We start from the raw sequence: 18,852 nt of genomic DNA, 5'->3' as shown, positions 1-18,852 counted from the left end.
CCTGTCTTTCTCTGTGTTGTTAGTCCTCTGGTTGTTCCTCTCACTCTCCCTTCTCGGTCGTTCCCAGTGAAGAAGCAAACTTTCTGACTGGCTTCTCTCTCTCTCTCTCTCTCTCTCTCTCTCTCTCTCTCTCTCTCTCTCTCTGGTTCTTGTTCACTGGGTAGAGTAATTGATGCCAACTCTCTCTCTCTCTCTGTTTCTGCATCAGTATTTCTCGCTTGGTTTGTCTCTCTGATCTAATTGCTGTCTAACTGGGCGTTACAATTGGACCAACTTGAGACTTGACTGTGGATTATCACTGGCGGTGGAATCACGTCGCGGCTCCACTGAGATCCACAGACGTTGATGGACATTTAAGGACGGGTGTTTGTTTCTACACACGTAGAATGACAGCCGAGGACGGAGGACCGTGGACTAACTACCAAAGGAAATAATTAGTTCATTATCTCTGAGGATTCATCTCTGTTTTTTTTCCCTGCAGTGGATTTACAGCAGACATTAAGAACATCAAGACCCACGGTGTCACACAAACATTCATCATGGGGAGGTGTTGAAGCTTATCGGGCTTTTGCGGTCAGCGGTCAAATCTATATTCAACTTAGGCCATTCACTTCAGTCCGAGTTGGCAGTCAGAACAGTTTTTGCGTCAAGTCTCTCTCTCTGTCTCTGCTAGCAAAGTGTTTCCTGCAGCATCTCAAGACTTTGCACAGCGTTTTGTCACACAACTGAAACGAGCAACAGGCACAAGAATCACAAGATTCAATCGGGTCTTTGTTGGGATTTCTTTGGTTCCGCTGCTGAGGCACTTTATTGAAACGATAAGCGGTCGCTGGCGACAATGGACGAATGAAGTGTGCCCTGGTGACTGTTTGTGATTGGAGCAGTATGTGTGTTTAGCTATGCTGGTGTGTGTGTGTGTGCGCATGTGGATATGACACGTGTATGCCAGCGCTACTGTGCGAGTGATGTGTGCGTGATGCGAGGGTGTGAGCCCCCTGGCTGTCTTTCTGTCCTCGACCCGGACAGACAGAGAGACAGGCAGACATGCATTTCCATGGTGACCAGTGGCTGCAGCCCCTTCCCCTTGTGTTGGGAAAGAGGTACGGGATGTTTCTGAGACACACACGCACATACACACGCACGCACGCACGCACGCACGCACGCACGCACGCACGCACGCAAGCACGCACGCACTCACACAAACGCGTGTGTGCGTGCGTGCATGCGTGTTTGTGTGAGCACGCACACAAAAATGCACGCACACAAAGACGCGCGCACACACACACACACACACACACACACACACACACACACATGTGACATTTGACTCCATGGGAACTGAGTTGGTATGGCTGCTATATGGTATTTTGCCAAACCAATAGTTGCATAGAAAAGGAGGTGTGTGTGTCAGTCTGTCAGATTTCCTTTTCTTATTCTTACAGGTGTAATTACCTGAGATGACATATTAGCTTTCCTTCTGATGGATGGAGGAGAGGGAGGGAGGGGAGAGGAAGAGAGGATGAAAAGGAATCTATATTTTTACACATGCACGCACGCACGCACGCACACGGGGCTGGAGAATAGGCAAGTGTTTTGTCCAGGCACAAAGGTCACTTGTCCAGGACTGTGCAATTTTATATCCCGTTACTTCAAACTAACACACAGTTGAAAAAATGTGTATGTGTTGCCTTGCTGTTTGTCAGTCACTGAGAAAAACATACTTGATTTAACAAACTTAAATATGATTCATGAGAAAAGGAGGCTCAGATAAGATTCACTCAGTTCGTTATTCACAAAGCATGTTATTGGCTTTATTACAAGTATACTACAAAAGCTATTTGCCCATATAAACTGCCCTGGCCTGCATACACAGGCACGCACACACAGGACAGGAGTATGCATGGGATGTACTCTTAGCTGTAACCAGATGAGCCTGCTTCCATGATCCAGGAAATGTGGGAATGACAAGACTCCTTCAGGAAGTACGTCTGTTAGAGGTACATTGTTCCTGTGACACACATAATCTCTCTCTCTCTCTCTTGCACTTGTACAGGAGAGAGAGAGAGAGAGAGTTAATGTAACACAGCTCTGTTTACACCTTTATTTAATTCCTATTTATATCCAATATTTGTAAGAGAGAGAGACCATGCTGCTAGAGTAGTAGTTTGTGTCTGTCAGAGGAACACTGACAGTGTGTGTGCCTGTATCTTTATTATTATCTACAAATGCCTTCTAAATCGGTGGTTCTCACACTTTAAGTGAACTTGTTTTTAATTTATTGGGTTATTGTGTCTAGACTCTAGAGGCTCACCGTGAGGCTGGCCGACCATGATCATAACTTACAGCAAAGTGAAATCCTTTGGGCTAGTGTAACTTAGAGCAGTGGTTCCCAAACTTGTTCATGTCAAGGACCCCCAAATTGACACGAATTAGCCCTGCGGACCCCCATTTGAAAATATATACCAGGGACTTCCATAAGAGAAGATTTTTACGGCTCTAGCAGAGATTCTCAACCTGTTTAATTTAAAGGACCCCCAGTTTGACATGCATGATTAGGCTACCCCATTTAATAGCATATCTCTATCTCTGGGACCCCCAATTTATTCATTGTAAAATCAATGTTAATTTAACACTGAGACGGGTCCATTCGGTTCCATTTGTACACTCTCAGAGTTACAGACCCATAAGGGTCCATTTGGTTCCAAACTATCATTTAGCTGGGGACCCCCTGGAACTCCATCAAGGATCCCTGGGGGTCCCTGGACCCTACTTTGGGAACCACTGTCTTAGAGACTGTACGAAATAAATTTAACTACCAGTAAGCGTCCATTTTGGATTTGTAACCGCGTACGGCACGCTCTCGATGATAAACTAACTCTGCAGATTATATTGTAGTACTGTACTGTAGGTAATAAAATACTAGCTGTCCCTCAATGTATCATTGTGAGTTTACACAATACAATCACACTACTATATAATAAGCATGAGTGTTAGTTTAACTCTGAGGGTGTAACCGTGGTTTTCAACCCTTTTCGGGGCGACTGTGGCTCAAGAGGTAGAGCAGGTCGTCCAATGATCCATGGGTCGGCGGTTCGAATCCCGGCTCCTCCTGTCTACATGTCGAAGTGTCCCTGGGCAACACACTGAATCCCAAATTTCTCCCGATGTGCTGTTTGGTACCTTGCATGGCTTCCGCTGCAATCGGTGTATGAATGTGTGTGTGAATGGGTGAATATGTAATGCACAATCTATGTAAAGCGCCTTGGATAAAGGCGCTATATAAATGCACCATTTACCATTTTCGTATCGTGGTCCATTATTTATTTGGCATTTGAGCCACGGAGCACAAATTGAGGAGATTTAGCCTCTCAGACCCAAAACTAAAGAATATTTTGTTATCGTTGCACAAGAGTTTGTCCACAATTCCATGCTGTATTGATGTGGTGCCATAGGGGAGACGAACGTTGATCAAAATAATAATAATTTTACATTCTCTAACTGTGTGGTCCTTCCATCCTCGACATGAAAATGTTTGAGAACGACTGACATAGAAACACTAAACTGTCCTTTGTAGAATCGTCCTCAGGTCTAAAACATCGTGTCTCTCCCTCCTCTCTTTGTCCGTGGCAGAATATGACCGACACATAGCGTCCGTGTCAGCGGGGAAGACCATGGCGACGGCAGCGTACCTGGAGCCCAACCTGAACCACGGCCTGCTGGCGGGCGGCGGCGGGGCCAAGTCCCGGCTGAGCGCGGGCGCGTCGGACCGGACCATCGGCGGTGGTGGCGGTGGCGGTGGCTCCGTGGACCGGGTCCTCAAAGTGCTCCACCACTTTGAGTCCAACGCGGAGCAGTGCAGCTGGTCGTCCAACATCCGATATGGAGACGCCACGGACGTTCGGGTAAACAACAATGGCACGCAACGCACACGTCCGCACACACACACACACACACACACACACACACACACACACACACACACACACACACCGAGTAATTGTGTATGTTTTAATGGATTGGCTATTTTTGGCAACGGTATTTATTGTAAAGCAAAAACAGGATGGGGCCTAGTAGTATAGAGCCCTGGGGGACAGTACTATGAATGGAGATATGAATGTTTCAAGTGGGTTTCACTTTTCAGGTCACGGCCTGAAAAGGTTGAGATCCACTGCACCAGTGGTTCCCACTGGTCGGGGGACCCCCAGGGGTGCTTGAGGGAGTTCCAGGGGGTCCCCAGCTAAATGATGCCGTCTGTGACTGTCTGAGAGTGTACAAATGGTTCCATTTGGTTTCCATTTGTGCACACATTTTACATTATCATTTGGGGATCCCAGAGATAGAAATGCCATTAAATGGGGGTCCGTAGACTAATGCATGTCAAACTGGTGGTCCTTGAAATTAAACGGGTTGAGAATCTCTGCTAGAGCCGTAAAAATCATCTCTTATGGGGGTCACTGGCATATCTTTTCAAATGGGGGTCCGTGGGCTAATTAGTGCCACTTGACGTGAAAAAGTTTGGGACCCACTGCACTGCAGTATGTACAGTATGTACTCTCCTTCCATTACTGACGGTATAACACTTAAGCACTGTGTTGAGAGTAATGGAATGTGATGTAGGTGTTGTTTTTCATGTGCTGTGGTGGTGAGTCATGATGTGGATGCGGGCGTTCAGCCTGTTGCATTTTAAAGGTCCAAGGTCGTAGCTGTCTGCTCCATTATTGACCACTCCGCACACAAAGAGAATATTGTACCAGCACAGATACATAGACCTGCAGGATATCCTGTGTGTGTGTGTGCGTGTCCGTGTGTGCGTGCGTGACGTGTGCGTGCGTGCATGTTTTATCATGTCATTTGGGCTTTTCTCTCCTCTCAGTATGTAGGTCAGGCACCCTAGGCTCTTTCACACAACAACACACATGGCTGAGATGGCTCTGTAAGCATCAGAGAATGTGTGTGTGTGTGTTGTAAGTGTGAATGTGTGTGTGTGTGTGTGTGTGTGTGTGTGTTGTAAGTGAAGTCTGCCAGCTTGTTTTAGCTGGATTGTTGCATTAGTTCACTTGAAGACACGCACAGGCGCACTCGTGCTACACACACACACACACACACACACACACACACACACATGCACACGCAAAATGCAAATGCACACGTTGTTGTTGACCTACTAGTGCAGAGTGCCAGACGCTCCCATTAGCACGATGACGTACGACTGACTGTCAGGTTTGTTGACTCCTCTGTTCCTCCAGGGAATCCTCCACAAGATTCTGGACATCCACAAAGTACGCTGGACTTCCTGTTTCGGCCTGCGTCTTAGCAACAGCCAATCAGGAGACCAGCACTGGCTCCACCCAGATATGGGAGTGTCCCACGTCAGAGAGAGATATGAACAGACACGGCCACAGGAGGAGTGGAGGTGAGTGTGTGTGTGTGTGTGTGTGTGTGTGTGTGTGTGTGTGTGTGTGTGTGTGCGTGATCATTTCACGTGTGTAATCAATTCTTCTAAGCTGAACACCTTTTATTGTCATTTAATCTCAATCTCAATCAAAATTCCAATGCAAATATTGCCAGTAAGGCGCCCTGAGGGCGAGAAGCGACCTTGCCCTTCACACATCCGCCATACCAACATATGGAATGTATTATGGAGCCATATATGGAGCGTGTCTTGAGTGTACAGGGTTTGATTAGGTCAGATCAACATTTGGAATGTCAGAAAAGGTCAGCTCCATATATGGAGATCTAAGGGTGGCAGCGGGGGCAGTGTCTTGAGTGTACAGGGTTTGATGAGGGCCCAGGTAGGGCCGGGCCTGTTTAATTTTCGGGCCTGTTGAGAACTCTAGTTTTCGCCGGCTGCCGGCGTGACTGCACTAATAACTTTGGGGCGTCTAGAGTTTGAATGGACAGGTATCAGTCAAAAGGGAGACATCGAAGAGGAAGGACGGGTGTGGAAGGATCAACACCCATATGGAATGTCAGAACAGGTCAGCTCCATATATGGAGATCTAAGGGTTTGAGGTCAGATGTAGAGTTGCTGGCCGGCTCCATATATTCAAATCTATGTGATGATCCAGTCTTCTCCATGTATGGCTATCCAGGGTTTAATGAGGTCAGTGTCGTGATCTACATATATGGAGTGTGTCACCAGGCGTGACGGATTGACGACCATATATGTTGGTCGTCAACCTGTCACTGCAGGATTTCAATTAATCGCAATGAATGCCTCAAAATAAGTACAGTACTTAAGTAAATGTACTTAGTTACTTCCCGATAACTCTTCATGTGACCACCGCGCTCTGACTTAATGTGCGTTACTCGTTCAAATCATATCATATAAATAACGGTAATGGGTCGCACACCAAGACTGCATTTCAGTAATTTATTCTTGCATTTTGGACAGGAGACAAACGTTTCGGCTATCCAGCCTTCATCAGTGTCACTGAAACGGATAGTCTCCTGTCCAAAATGGAAGAATAAATTACTGGGTGTGCGACCCATTACCGTTATTTATCTTAGTTACTTTCCACCACAGCTTATTAATATTATTAATAGCTCACCAGTGACGGGAAGGACATACATACACCTTCTGGATTGCTGCTTTAATGTGTTCCACGTAGAAATAGTGATAATCAGATCAATGCACCAAAGGAATTGAACATATACAGTAGGCGATCATTATTGGATCGCCGCCCTAATGTGTCATGCAATGCCAACTAGCTGAGGGGCAAGGACACACCGCCTCACCCACACACTTCAAAACACATGCTGAAGGCAAGATGTTATGTTGTCTCATTTCCCATGTTTCCTTGTTTGTGGTAAATATGGGCCAACAAATTACTGTGATTGTGACAGATTATGCTAATGGATGTTTTTCCACAAGTGAAGTGACCATTCTACAGTATATAATAGATCTATGTAGTTTTTGGTCGACTGTCACCTGGGCCTACTTATGGGTCATGATCCACCCATTGAGAACCATGGCTTTAGACCCAGCCCGGGATGGTTTATTGCTCCATCTGTTTCATTCATGTTTTACGGGTTGTCTTTATATGGTCTGCTGCCCGCCAGACTACACACTGTAACATGATTCTGATGCTGATTACACACACAAGTGTTGATGGTCGACGCTAGTACCACGGCTGCTTTTTATTTACTAAACAAGCCATCTTTAGCCTAAATAGTGGGATACAATCCCAGCTGGTTGCTTTGTGTTCGCTCTATTATTATGTAAAAAATAAAGACCACATCTGTATATTTTCCCAGGTCAGAATGCTGCGGGGTGAAGCGTCGGAGAACAATTATCAGAGCAGTTTTCTCTGTTTACATGCACCGACTCCATTGGTGTTCTGAATTTGGTCAAAGCCTATAGTTACTACTAGGCTTTGACCAAATTCAGAACGCCAATGGACTCTACCAGGCCCTAGCAGTAGTAGATCATGGTCAGCTTAGCCTCCGGCCTGCCAGCTGCTAGGGCTATTGTGTCTAAACTTATATATGGGTAGTGTGGACAGGCTTTTGTATGGCGTGGCTGAATTAGGTTTGTGCCATGTTGGTGAGGTAGTTTAGATGGTAATGCTTGGGCATATAATGCCTTTACCGTGGTGGCTCTGGTGTTAATGCCTTTGTGTGGTGGAGACCTTTTGGACTGTGCACATAAAAGGAACCAGATGCCTGCTTTGTTTGACTGAGTCAACAACTCTCTCTGTCAGTCTGTCTCCCTTGTTCTCTCTCTCTCTCTCTCTCTCTCTCTCTCTCATCCCTCATCTAAGTTGCTGAAAGACAATTTTGCTCTTGCATATCCGTAAGCTATCACCATAACTCTACTTTATAGTCTTAATCGCATTAATTAACATGCAGAAGATGGCTTCCTTCCCAGCAACTCTGTCGATAATTGGTGTGACCTTGCAGCGTCGGCGGCGAGTTCACGATCTCCGGTCTCTTATGATCAGTGTGCCGTGTGTGTTTTGTAGGTATGAGCTGAGGATCCGCTATCTTCCAAAGGGCTTCGTACAGCAGTTTACTGAGGACAAACCTACGCTCAACTTCTATTATCAGCAGGTAAGAGTACGCGTCATCTCCGCCTCGGCTTCACTGTCACGTCACACAGGTGTAAATGAATGGGTTGAAATGGTTGTTCATACATTGTTTCATCATTAAGTGGTTTTCTGGAAAGGGAAGACGAGTAGAGATAGAAAGGAAGAGCAAGGATTATAGGTCAGGTATAGAAATAATCTAAGATGAGTGAAATATATATACAGTACTGTATGCTGATATAGTAGCAGATATGTGAGGTGCAGGCGTGCAGCAATGAATAGTAACATACGCTACAGAACATAGACCATATAAATATATATATAGTGTCACGTGCAGGTGAAACATCAAACACACACACACACACACACACACACACACACACACACACACACACACACACACACACACACACACACACACACACACTGTCTTTCATGTTCAGCTCTCTCAGTCAGCACCTGACAGAGTGAGAGCATCCATTATTGATTTTGTGTCTTATGTACAGTAATATGTCACAATAACGTTTTGCTGCTTAATAAACTCTCTTTATTGTTGATTCTTGAGGAAGAGAGAAAGAGATGGAGTGTTTATTACTTAGAACTGAATATGATTAAAACATCAAAACACATTGCTTCCTTTGGTGTGTGTGTGTGTGTGTGTGTGTGTGTGTGTGTGTGTGTGTGTGTGTGTGTGTGTGTGTGTGTGTGTGTGTGTGTGTGTGTGTGTGTGTGTGTGTGTGTGTGTGTGTGTGTGTGTGTGTGTGTGTGTGTGTGTGTGTGTGTGTGTGTGTGTGTGTGTGTGTGTGTGTGTGTGTGTGTGTGTGTGTGTGTGTGTGTGTGTGTGTGTGTGTGCGCGCGCATGCATGTGTGTGTGTGCTTTTTCATGTGCGTGTGTGTGTCCCAGGTGAGGAATGACTTTATGACAGAGATTGGGGGAACACGTGGAACAGGATATAGCTCTCAAACTGGGATGTCTGGAGATCAGGTAGGGAACACAGAACAACATCACCCCCATATTTAACCGAGGGAACAGAGGGAGATAGCACAGTACTGTCCTGGTGTCATATTCTACACCACACTGATCCCAGGTCTGCTCTGTGGTTCCAGGAGGTTCTTCAGAGAGATGAGAGGAAACGCGCTGGAAAAGAAATCAAACTATGAACTACTGGAGTGAGTAATTCTACACTACCTACCTGTATACTGTACTGTCAGCTGGGGGTGCATAAAATGGTAAATGGTGCATTTATATAGCGCCTTTATCCAAGGCGCTTTACATAGATTGTGCATTACATTCACCCATTCACACACACATTTATACACCGATTACGTCGGAAGCCATGCAAGGTACCAACCAGCACATCGGGAGCAATTTGGGGTTCAGTGTCTTGCCCAAGGACACTTGGGCAAGACACCGCCGAACCGCCGACCCATGGATCATTGGACGACCTGCTCTACCTCTTGAGTCGCATACTTTGTTTAGACTAGTCATTGGTTAGACATGGGTTAAGGTTAGGTTTAGGTGTGCTACCCCGTGGGAGGTTAGGTTTAGGGTGAGGGTTTGAGATACTGTAGGTTGTAGTTGTAGGACTAATGACTGGTCTAACCAATGACTAGTCTAAACATAAAACTGTCTAAACTAAGTACTGCACCCGTCTGATGTACTTTTTACTATTCACCAGTAGTATACAGGTGCAGGTCTTTTTTCCGATAGCATATTGATCCGAAACCTCAATCCTAACCGCAAGCACGGGAGCAGCGCATGTCGGACCATCGCTTTTTCGCATCGCAGCGAATGTCCTACCGCTGCGGATCTGATCGTTGCCCCGTCGGCTAGAATGCTGTCGGAAAAAAGGCCGCCTCCCGTAGTATACCACCTCCATGGCTATGAGTCACCATCACAAGCTCACAGTATTGCTTCCATTCCAATCTCTCTCTCTCTCTCTCTCTCTCTCTCATTGTACCCCAGCACAGTGTGAATATGTACTTGCTGTACGTGCTGGGGTTTTGCTTTTAGCTTCCGAAAATGTTTGGGATTTTATTTCATGGTCCCACAACCATAAATGTCATGTAGCAGTAGACCCACTGTCGTACCTGTCCAAGTTGTCACCACTCGGTCCTGCCTGCATATAGAGCATATCACCACTAACCATAGCTTCGTATTTCCAAAAAGAAAAATCGATTTAGGTGGTGTTTTGAAATGGAAATTGTGTGTAGACAAACTATTGGAAGTCTCTTTTGGCACAGCTAAGATTTCTTCCCTGTAGTGTTCATTAATTCATCATTCATTTTTAATGATGCAGCTGAGCACTATACTGTACTGAGAAATGTTGTGCTGAGGGGAAGAATCTTCATCCAAACCATGCCTTCTAGTTCTAGATGTGGTAGATTGGAATGACCTTTGCTTCCTCGTGAGCTTGCGGTCTGGGGTGTTTCATGTCCGAGCCACTGTCCGCTCCCCGTTTTAATGTCAGTGGAGCATATTGCTGATGAGGCCATAACAAGGTTTCCTCTAATGAGGTCCGATGTTAATGAGCTGCCTTAACCCACTGAGGCCCGCACTCTGCCAATCACCCTAACGAGCTCTCCAATTACTCTGGAGACCCTCTGTTTCTCTCCCCCCCCCCCCCCCCTCTCACTCTCTCTCTCTCTGTCTGTCTGTCCGTTGAACTGACCATGATGGTGTGTCATGTCTCTCTCTTTCTCTCTCTCTCTCTCTCTCTCTCTCTCTCTCTCTCTCTCTGTGTGTGTGTGTGTTGAATGGAACATGGTTTGTGTGTCATGTCTATCTCTCTCTGTGTCTCTCTCTCTCTATCTCTCTCTCTCTCTCTCTCTCTCTCTCTTTCTGTTGAATGGAACGTTATGTTGTGTCATGCATATTTTAGACAAAGAGTGAGGGAAGAGAGTGCTCTGTTGGAGGCTTATATAGACTATCAAAGCCCCGTGTCTTTGTGTTTTACCAACCCTCTTCTACAGCTATGGTAGTACTTAGTATGACGTAGTATGACGGTCGTTGCTTTTAACAATGAAAGTTGAGACATAATGGTACTGGCGCAGAAGAAAGTTAGCCCACTTTTATGGATTTCACAAAGGACAGTCCAAACAGCAGCATACATATTCAGTGCCAATTCAACGTCTGTTTAGTATGATATTCTGTGATTACAAACACAACACTACTTACTGTGTGTCTGATGTTAACACTGGTACTGTAACAAAAACAGTGTTTTTGAATGCCATCTGACCCAGGACTGTCATTGAGACTGAGATGATTGAGGATGTAAGCTGGGAACCATGGGGTCCTTCTCTCTCTCTCTCTCTCTCTCTCTCTCTCTCTCTTTCATTCTGCCGCACTACGTGTCTTTTGTCCAGGGACGAGGGAGAGTCTATATAGCATCCTGTTAAGGTCTAGCCTTGTCCCTCTTTCTATTCGGCAGTGCACTGTTTTCTGGTTGTCTGTACGGTCGTACCACATTATTCTCAGTCTGTCTCTCTGTAGCCCCTTTTACACACCCTGCTCCAGGTGGGAATTATTCCGCCTCACTATAAAAGGTGCATACACGTAATGTTCTTTTAAATATCAATCACAACCGCCTACTAGTGTCCACTGTCAAGACAGACGTGGTGTATTCTGAGCTTTTATTTTGTGCAGAAATGGGCACGACCCGAGTCAGTCCTGAACTTAAAATATTCTTTCATCAGGGGTCGCCACAGCGGATCATCTGTTTTCTATCTGCTTCTGTTCTCCTCTCTCCTCTTCTCCTCTTGCCTGGCGCTTACATCTTCAGCAACCTTTTCCAAATCCTCTTATCCCTCCTCTGCACATCTCCAAACCACCTCAAACTCGCCTCTCTTCTAACCTGGGCTGATCCTCGAATGTCACTCCTAATGAGAATCGTAGCATCCTCAATTCCGCCACCTCCAGTTCCGCCTCCTGTCTTTCCGTCTGTGTCCCGCACAGCGTGACTGGTCTCACTACCGTCTTATACATCTGACCTCACACACTCACTACCCTTCTGTCACTCACAAATCCCTTCTCGACACTTTACCCCATCCGTTCCATGATCCTGCCTGCACTCTCTTCCACACTCCCCATTATTTTAGATAGCTGAACCCAGCTATTTAAAATCCTTCACCTTCGCCAACTCTATCCTCACCGTCTTACTCCTGCTGACTTTCACTCCTCTTATCTCCATTGCATGCTTCCACCTGCCCAGACATCATACTGTTATACAACAGATTAAAATCAATTGGCCTAAATAGATAGGTCTAGACAAAATAAACAATGTTTCAATCTTAAATCTGGACTCTGTATTTTGTAAAAAATAGAAAATGTGTAGGCGATGCCGACAACACTCAGGCTGTAAATGTTACACTTCACGCCTATGATTCTGGACCACCAGCATACAGCATAAACGCAGCATTACACCACATTTGTTACAGCAATATTTTTCGGCATCTCTGTATGAAATGGACTTGCATCTCTCTGACTGCCTCACATCTGCTGCTCTCTCTAAAGTCAATCCATTGTCAGAAGGAGCGGTAATTCTGTAAAAATGCTGTGCTCTGATTAGATACAGACAGAAATTCTTGCCTTCTCTTCTCTTCTCTTCTCTTCTCTTCTCTTTCTCTTCTCTTCTCTTCTCTTCTCTTCTCTTCTCTTCTCTTCTCTTCTCTTCTCTGCTCGCTCGCTCTGTGTGTGTGTGTGTGTGTGTGTGTGTGTGTGTGCGTGTGTGCGTGCGTGTCTGAGTTGTTTGAGATAGTATTAGATAAAATAAATAAAGAGTACAATGTTTGAACAATTAACATACTTCTCCATCATTATGCTGTTGTAAACACTGACCTCCCTTTCCCTCCCCCTTTGTCCTCTCTCTCTCTTCCAGGAAAGATGTTGGCTTGAGGCGTTTCTTTCCCAAGAACCTGCTGGACTCGGTCAAGGTGAGAACAATGTCCTGTTTGAGAGTGACGCACAGATAGTGGTGAGACACCACAGCAAAAACTACAAAACATCTGACGGCTTTTTGGATGACATTTGCATCTCTATCAGCATTTATTAAGCCAATGTGTCCCGATTTATTTTAACCAAAAAGCGTTTTGGAATAGGGTTACTTTGATAATTAGCGATAAAAAAACATGGCCAGCATCGGACCAAAGAACAGTCTGGCTCTAACCGAGTCATCGGACCATAGACCTGCCAACAGTCTGGCTCTAACCGAGTCATTGCAGAAAGAGAGAAAAGCAGACTTGTAATCAGATGGTCTTCCCTCCCTCAATAATTGTACTGCCAAAAGCACTCCTGAGAAAAGTACTTGCAAACCCCTGTTGAAGTACCGTAGCTCACAGTGCTGACAGTGGCCCTTGTTGGAGTCATGGATTTTCATGGAGTCATTTGGGATCCCATATAGAATTCAGCGTGTCTTCTATGGAAGCGTGTCATGCACAGAAAATAGGCTACCTACAAGCTTACAACACATCGCGACGTGTTGTAAGCTTATAGATAGCCTATTTCGGTTATCCGTTGTTTTAAGATTAAAGGGTATTTTGAATGAAAATGATGAAACACTAATGTGTCCTAAACGCATTTTAGGACTTGGCCTTTTCAGTCGTAGGTTTTTTTTGCTTTAATCCTTGTGGAGTAATGTAGCTCACACAGTGCTGACAGTGGCTCCGCTGAGCAGCTCACGGATGTGAATGCGTTCATCTGTACGAGTGCTGCTGCTTTCACAAGTGGTTAGTGTCGGCGGCTGAACTCTCCCTGTGCTCATGGAGAAAGACTGGTCCCTGTGTCGTTGGAAAGGAGATTCTTTTTTCCTAATATGCTAAACAGCATACTGGGATAGACTGGGTTATGTTGAGCTTATTCACTATGGTGTACTTGTTATCAAAGAGCTAACGTATTGCATTCTTGTGTCTGTTCTTTTGTCTGTTCTAAAGTGTGTGTGTGTGTGTGTGTGTGTGTGTGTGTGTGCGCGTGCGCGTGCGCGCGTGCGTACGTGATTTCATTATGGGTGAGCGTGTCTGATTGTGAGTGACCAACAGTGTCTATGACAGTGATGTATTTATGGCACGTGTGTGTGTGTGTTGTGTGGGTTTTGCTTGTGTGCACGCACAAGTGTGTGTGTGTGTGTGTGTGTGTGGATGAGGTGCTCAGTGATCTGAAAAGGTCTTGGTGTCAGCAGGCGGGTTGACAGATGTTCGGCGTAGCCAGAGTGTGTGTGTGTGTGTGTGTGAAAGAGAGAGACCCTAAGGTCAGATTTAAACCCGTTTCCCCAACATGGAGCAGGGAGGGGGAGGGGTCCCTCTGTTAAGCCCCATTGACTCCGTTCACCACCCTCGTCATTCTTTCTCCACTCTTTTGGTGCCCATTCTATTCTCCATCCTCTCCTCTCCTCTCCTCTCCTCTCCTCGCCTCTCCTCTCCTCTGCTCTGCTCTGCTCTGCTCTGCTCTCTCTGAACATGACATGGATATCTTGTTCACCTGATATGTATTCAACAGCCCCACGCACACACATTTGCAGTTTGCACACACATTGTGCGGTTGTGTACAATTGTTCCTAAACCACAGTTATGCAGAACAATCTGCTCATCGGTGCGTGCGTGCATGTGTGCGTGCGTGTGTTAGTGTGGCTGTGGTACAGTACTGTGTATGTTACATATGTTGTTCATATTATGTGTATTGGGAAATAAGTCAACCCTTTCATCACTTGTGCCCCCAATGATGTGGTTGTGCGTGGGCGCAAAGTGTGTGTGTGTGTGTGTGTGAGAGAGCAGCTGTCATTTACGTCTGTTGGGTTTGATGACGGAGTGTGGTGCCCAGTTAATGGTATTATCCCTCTCAATGGACTCTGCTGCGCGCACACACACACACACACACACACACACACACACACACACACACACACACACACACAGACCTGAGAGCAGATGGCAGCGGTAGTAAACGGTGATTGATGAGTGTTGCGTTGAAAGCATCATGACCATGGGTTCATATTGACAAGCTTGGGGCAGCAGGTTTAGTGAAATGGGGCCGTAAGTTGTTTTATTGACCTGAGCTGCAGCCGTGCTTTATCCCATTTTGGACTGAGGCTGATTAAAAAAAACATTTTTCTGAAAAACCCATGTTTCTAATGTCAGTGGTGCTCAACCTTTTTCATGTCAAGGACCCCCAGAATTATCAGTATTTGGCCCAACTGAAAATATGTAGTTCCAAGGACCCCCCCCCCCCCCCCCCCCCCCAGAAGCCAATATTTTAGTTAAAAAATGTTCGCTCTGAAAATATATATTCAAAGATTTGCGCCACAATTTCACGACTTTAAAAAAGCTACAAGCTCGTGAGCTTGTAGATCTGCTATTTTTCAATAGCTAAAGTAGAACATAATGCTTAAAACATCCAACAGGGGTTCCCGCCCAAAATGGGTTATATAAGCGGTGGACCTACAGGGGCTCTGCTGTTCTCCCAGCCCTGCTGGACCAACAACAGGCTCAAGGCTCAAGCACTGATTGCCATCAATGAACGAGGACAGGCAGTCAGATACTAAGAGCATTAATACGTGCCACTATCTGACATGTACATTGACACTCCCTTGTCATTACGTTGACAGCACGGTCGTGATAATAGCTGCATTATCATGAGGTTTTGGTCATTCCGTCATTTGGGGGACGGACAGTCCACTATATAACTAAACTATTCGCGTGCTTTAATGGTTTGTTCAAATCACACAGCGCATCTTCCGCTGTTTTCTAGACTAGAGCAGTTAAATCACGTTGAAAACAATGTATTTTACAACATAATATGTGAACTAATAACCTTTTCCTTTTACTTCTTAAAAACTGTGTTTTTAAGAAGTGTAATTTTGATTGGTGTCTTTTCTATTGCATATATCAGCTTTAAAGAGAGAACCCTTTTATAATATATATATATATATATATATATATATATATAAATGTTTTGCTATTTGTTTCACCATACCCAGGTTGTGCCATTTGGTAGACCTTACAGCGAAATTCATGTTATTCAAAACATGATGTGTTGGCAGGCCAGAGCAGTACGCGGTGCATGTCGCTATATGGTTGGCATGGCGATGGAGAGGGAGATAGCCGCTAGTGGGACTTCCTACCAGGAAGGGTGGACACTCCAAGTCTGACATTATCCCTGTGTGTGTGTGTGTGTGTGTGTGTGTGCGTGCGTGCGTGCGTGCATGCGTGCGTGCGCGCATGTGTGTGTGTGATGGAATTCTAGGAATTAAACAATGATCCTATCGAAAGAACACACATACATACACACACACACACACATGCATGAACACACACTACTCTTTTCCTCTTATCCACTGTTCTCCATAATCCTCTCTTATCACTGACATCTCTTCAGACTACTGTCTCACACATGATCCTGAGCTATATATATATAAAATACAGATTACTAGAGACACTCTAATAATCCATAATAGTGCACTGGTCTGGTTTAGAATATCCTGAAGGAGGATTAAGGTCACAATGCAACAGGCACTGTAAATAAGCAACTTTAACAGTTGATTGTCTAATAGCATTTACTTCATATATATTTATTGATATAATCAAAATAATCAATCTATCTACAAGCTCACAACGTGTCGCAGTGTGACGCATTGTGAGCCTGTAGATCGGCTGTTCTCGGCATGCGACACTGGCACGCAACTACAGTATGAACAAATGATTGAGTCAGTCACAAAGTGTGAGTGAGTCTTTTGCTAGTAGTACTAGTGGTGAACTACTGAATGCCCCCCCCCCCCCCCCGACATGCACATGCAATTCTAGCATTCTGCAATAAAAGCCTTGCTATACTGTATGTCTTAAGCCCTATGGAGCCCTCAAATGGCAGCTGTCCACTCACTGAGCATATTTACTAGCACTAGTATTCGATTCTGCTCTACTTAATCTTTCTGTATGGAAGGACTTCAAAGGTATAACAGTAGAGAGGATTACACATGACAGGAGAGAGTGTGTGTGTGTGTGTGTGTGTGTGTGTGTGTGTGTGTGTGTGTGTGTGTGTGTGTGTGTGTGTGTGTGTGTGTGTGTGTGTGTGTGTGTGCGTGTAATCTGCGTATGTGTAAATTCATAGTGTTTGATATGAAGGATACGAGGTATTCAAATGGCAGGATAGTCATTCGTAAACACAAAAATTATCATAACTGCCCTAAACAAACATTAAAGTCCATAGACTTGGCTGGCCTATAAAGTAATTTCAGAAATACATGGGTTAGTGCCCCTCAAAAATCAGGACCCCACATGTGACTTCATGTGGCAGCCAAGTCTATGGACTTTTGGTGTTCGCGTTAAGCAGTGACGTGATGTGGCAGCCACAGTGAGCGCCCCTCACTTCACACGAGTGTGGTTTTCTTCATTAGACAGACCACTTCCCATCTGCCAGCTGTGTGACAGTCTTGCATGGCCAGACTATTTGTTGCTGCTTAGCAGAAATTGGATGGAGCCCACACACCACAGGTACAAGAAAGACATTTGATCTTCATCAGGTCATGATGTCATGACCTGATGAAGATCAAATGGATCGAAACATTGTCAGAGAATTTTCAATAAAGAACGTCTTTCTTGTACCTGTGGTGTGTGGGCTCCATCCACTATCTACTAAAGTTTCTTTAGCCCAGCACCCAGCCTGTCGATGTGCGCATTCTACGTCCGCTCTGCTTAGCAGAAATTGACATTAAAAAGTTAAATGTAAAGGTATTTTAAAATTATATTTTCGTGAACGGAAATATGCCAGCTTCCTTGCTCGGATTTCGGGAGGTGTAGTTCCAGACTATATAAACACATGGTGGAATAGTTGTCTGGCTATGCGAGACTATAGCTGTGTGATGACACAATGCACTGTACGTACTGTAGATGCTGTCAGCCAACGTGTCACTCTGGGGTTAGGAGTCACATGGCAAATTTGCCATGACTGCTAGCAGAGCAGCATAAATTCGACCGCAGATTGTCACAGCATGTGTCCTTTGACGTGACGTAATAAGTAGTGACATGTTTTCCATGCCTGTAGTGTAAATGAGTGAGGCACTGACTTCTTTTGATGTGTTAATTTTTAATTGAGTGCTAAGCATGTCTTTAGTTAAGAGGTGTTATTGATCCTTAAATGAAGTGCTGAAATCAATTGCATTGGAACCACAGTGGCCCGGTCGGTCAATAAATCAATCAATATCCTTTCTTCATACAGGAGCTCTGTCTTTCCCTCTTGTTCGCTGTCTCTTGCAACATTTTGCTCCGTTTTCACTCTACAGTATATTGTATCTTACCCATATCACACACTCTCACGCCTCCTCATCTGTCTATACTCATTGCTTTAGCCGTAGTTTGTTTTTAAATATTATTAATTATTAACCCTCTTATTACCAGCCTTAAATCACATCTTTTTGTGGCTTAGGCCAGATTTGGCGACTTTTTGAATGACAATAGAAATATGTGCGATATGAGCACAATATCACCAAATATCTCATATCTCACAAAGCTGCATTTCTTCACTTTACAAATAAATTAGAACCATGTCTCTAGCATGTTCCATCGTTTACTTATAGCACTTATAGCAAAAATGAAGCATTTTAGTTCACTGAAACCAAGGTGTATTAAAATGCTTATTAATAAATAATGGCAAATGCTAGAAAGAAGATTTTTATATCATTGTAAACTACAGACTTGCAGCTTCAAAATGATCTAGCATTGTGTTATACTACTAGCCTATTGAAAAATAGCAGATCTACAAGCTCATAGCACGCCACCTAGTGGCATGCTGCAAGCTTGTAGGTCTGCTATTTTTGAAAAATTGTGAAAATGCAGCACAAAT

At 44.8% G+C, this 18,852-nt stretch overlaps 1 protein-coding gene across 1 annotated transcript in view; it reads left to right on the top strand.

The window, feature by feature from the left end:
* LOC308332083 (focal adhesion kinase 1-like) overlaps positions 1-18,852 on the top strand; it is a 68,987-nt gene that overhangs the window by 12,632 nt on the left and 37,503 nt on the right. Inside the window, 7 exon segments of the mRNA XM_080787715.1 lie at positions 3,631-3,902; positions 5,247-5,413; positions 7,965-8,052; positions 8,932-8,958; positions 8,960-9,012; positions 9,135-9,197; positions 12,905-12,959. Of these exon segments, the coding sequence (XP_080643841.1) occupies positions 3,631-3,902; positions 5,247-5,413; positions 7,965-8,052; positions 8,932-8,958; positions 8,960-9,012; positions 9,135-9,197; positions 12,905-12,959 (725 nt within the window).

Source organism: Protomyctophum bolini (genome assembly GCF_963924005.1).
Source record: "Protomyctophum bolini genome assembly, chromosome: 17".
NCBI lineage: Eukaryota > Metazoa > Chordata > Actinopteri > Myctophiformes > Myctophidae > Protomyctophum > Protomyctophum bolini.
The sequence above is the reverse complement of the archived record's forward strand: the minus strand, read 5'-3'. Positions and strand labels throughout refer to the sequence as shown.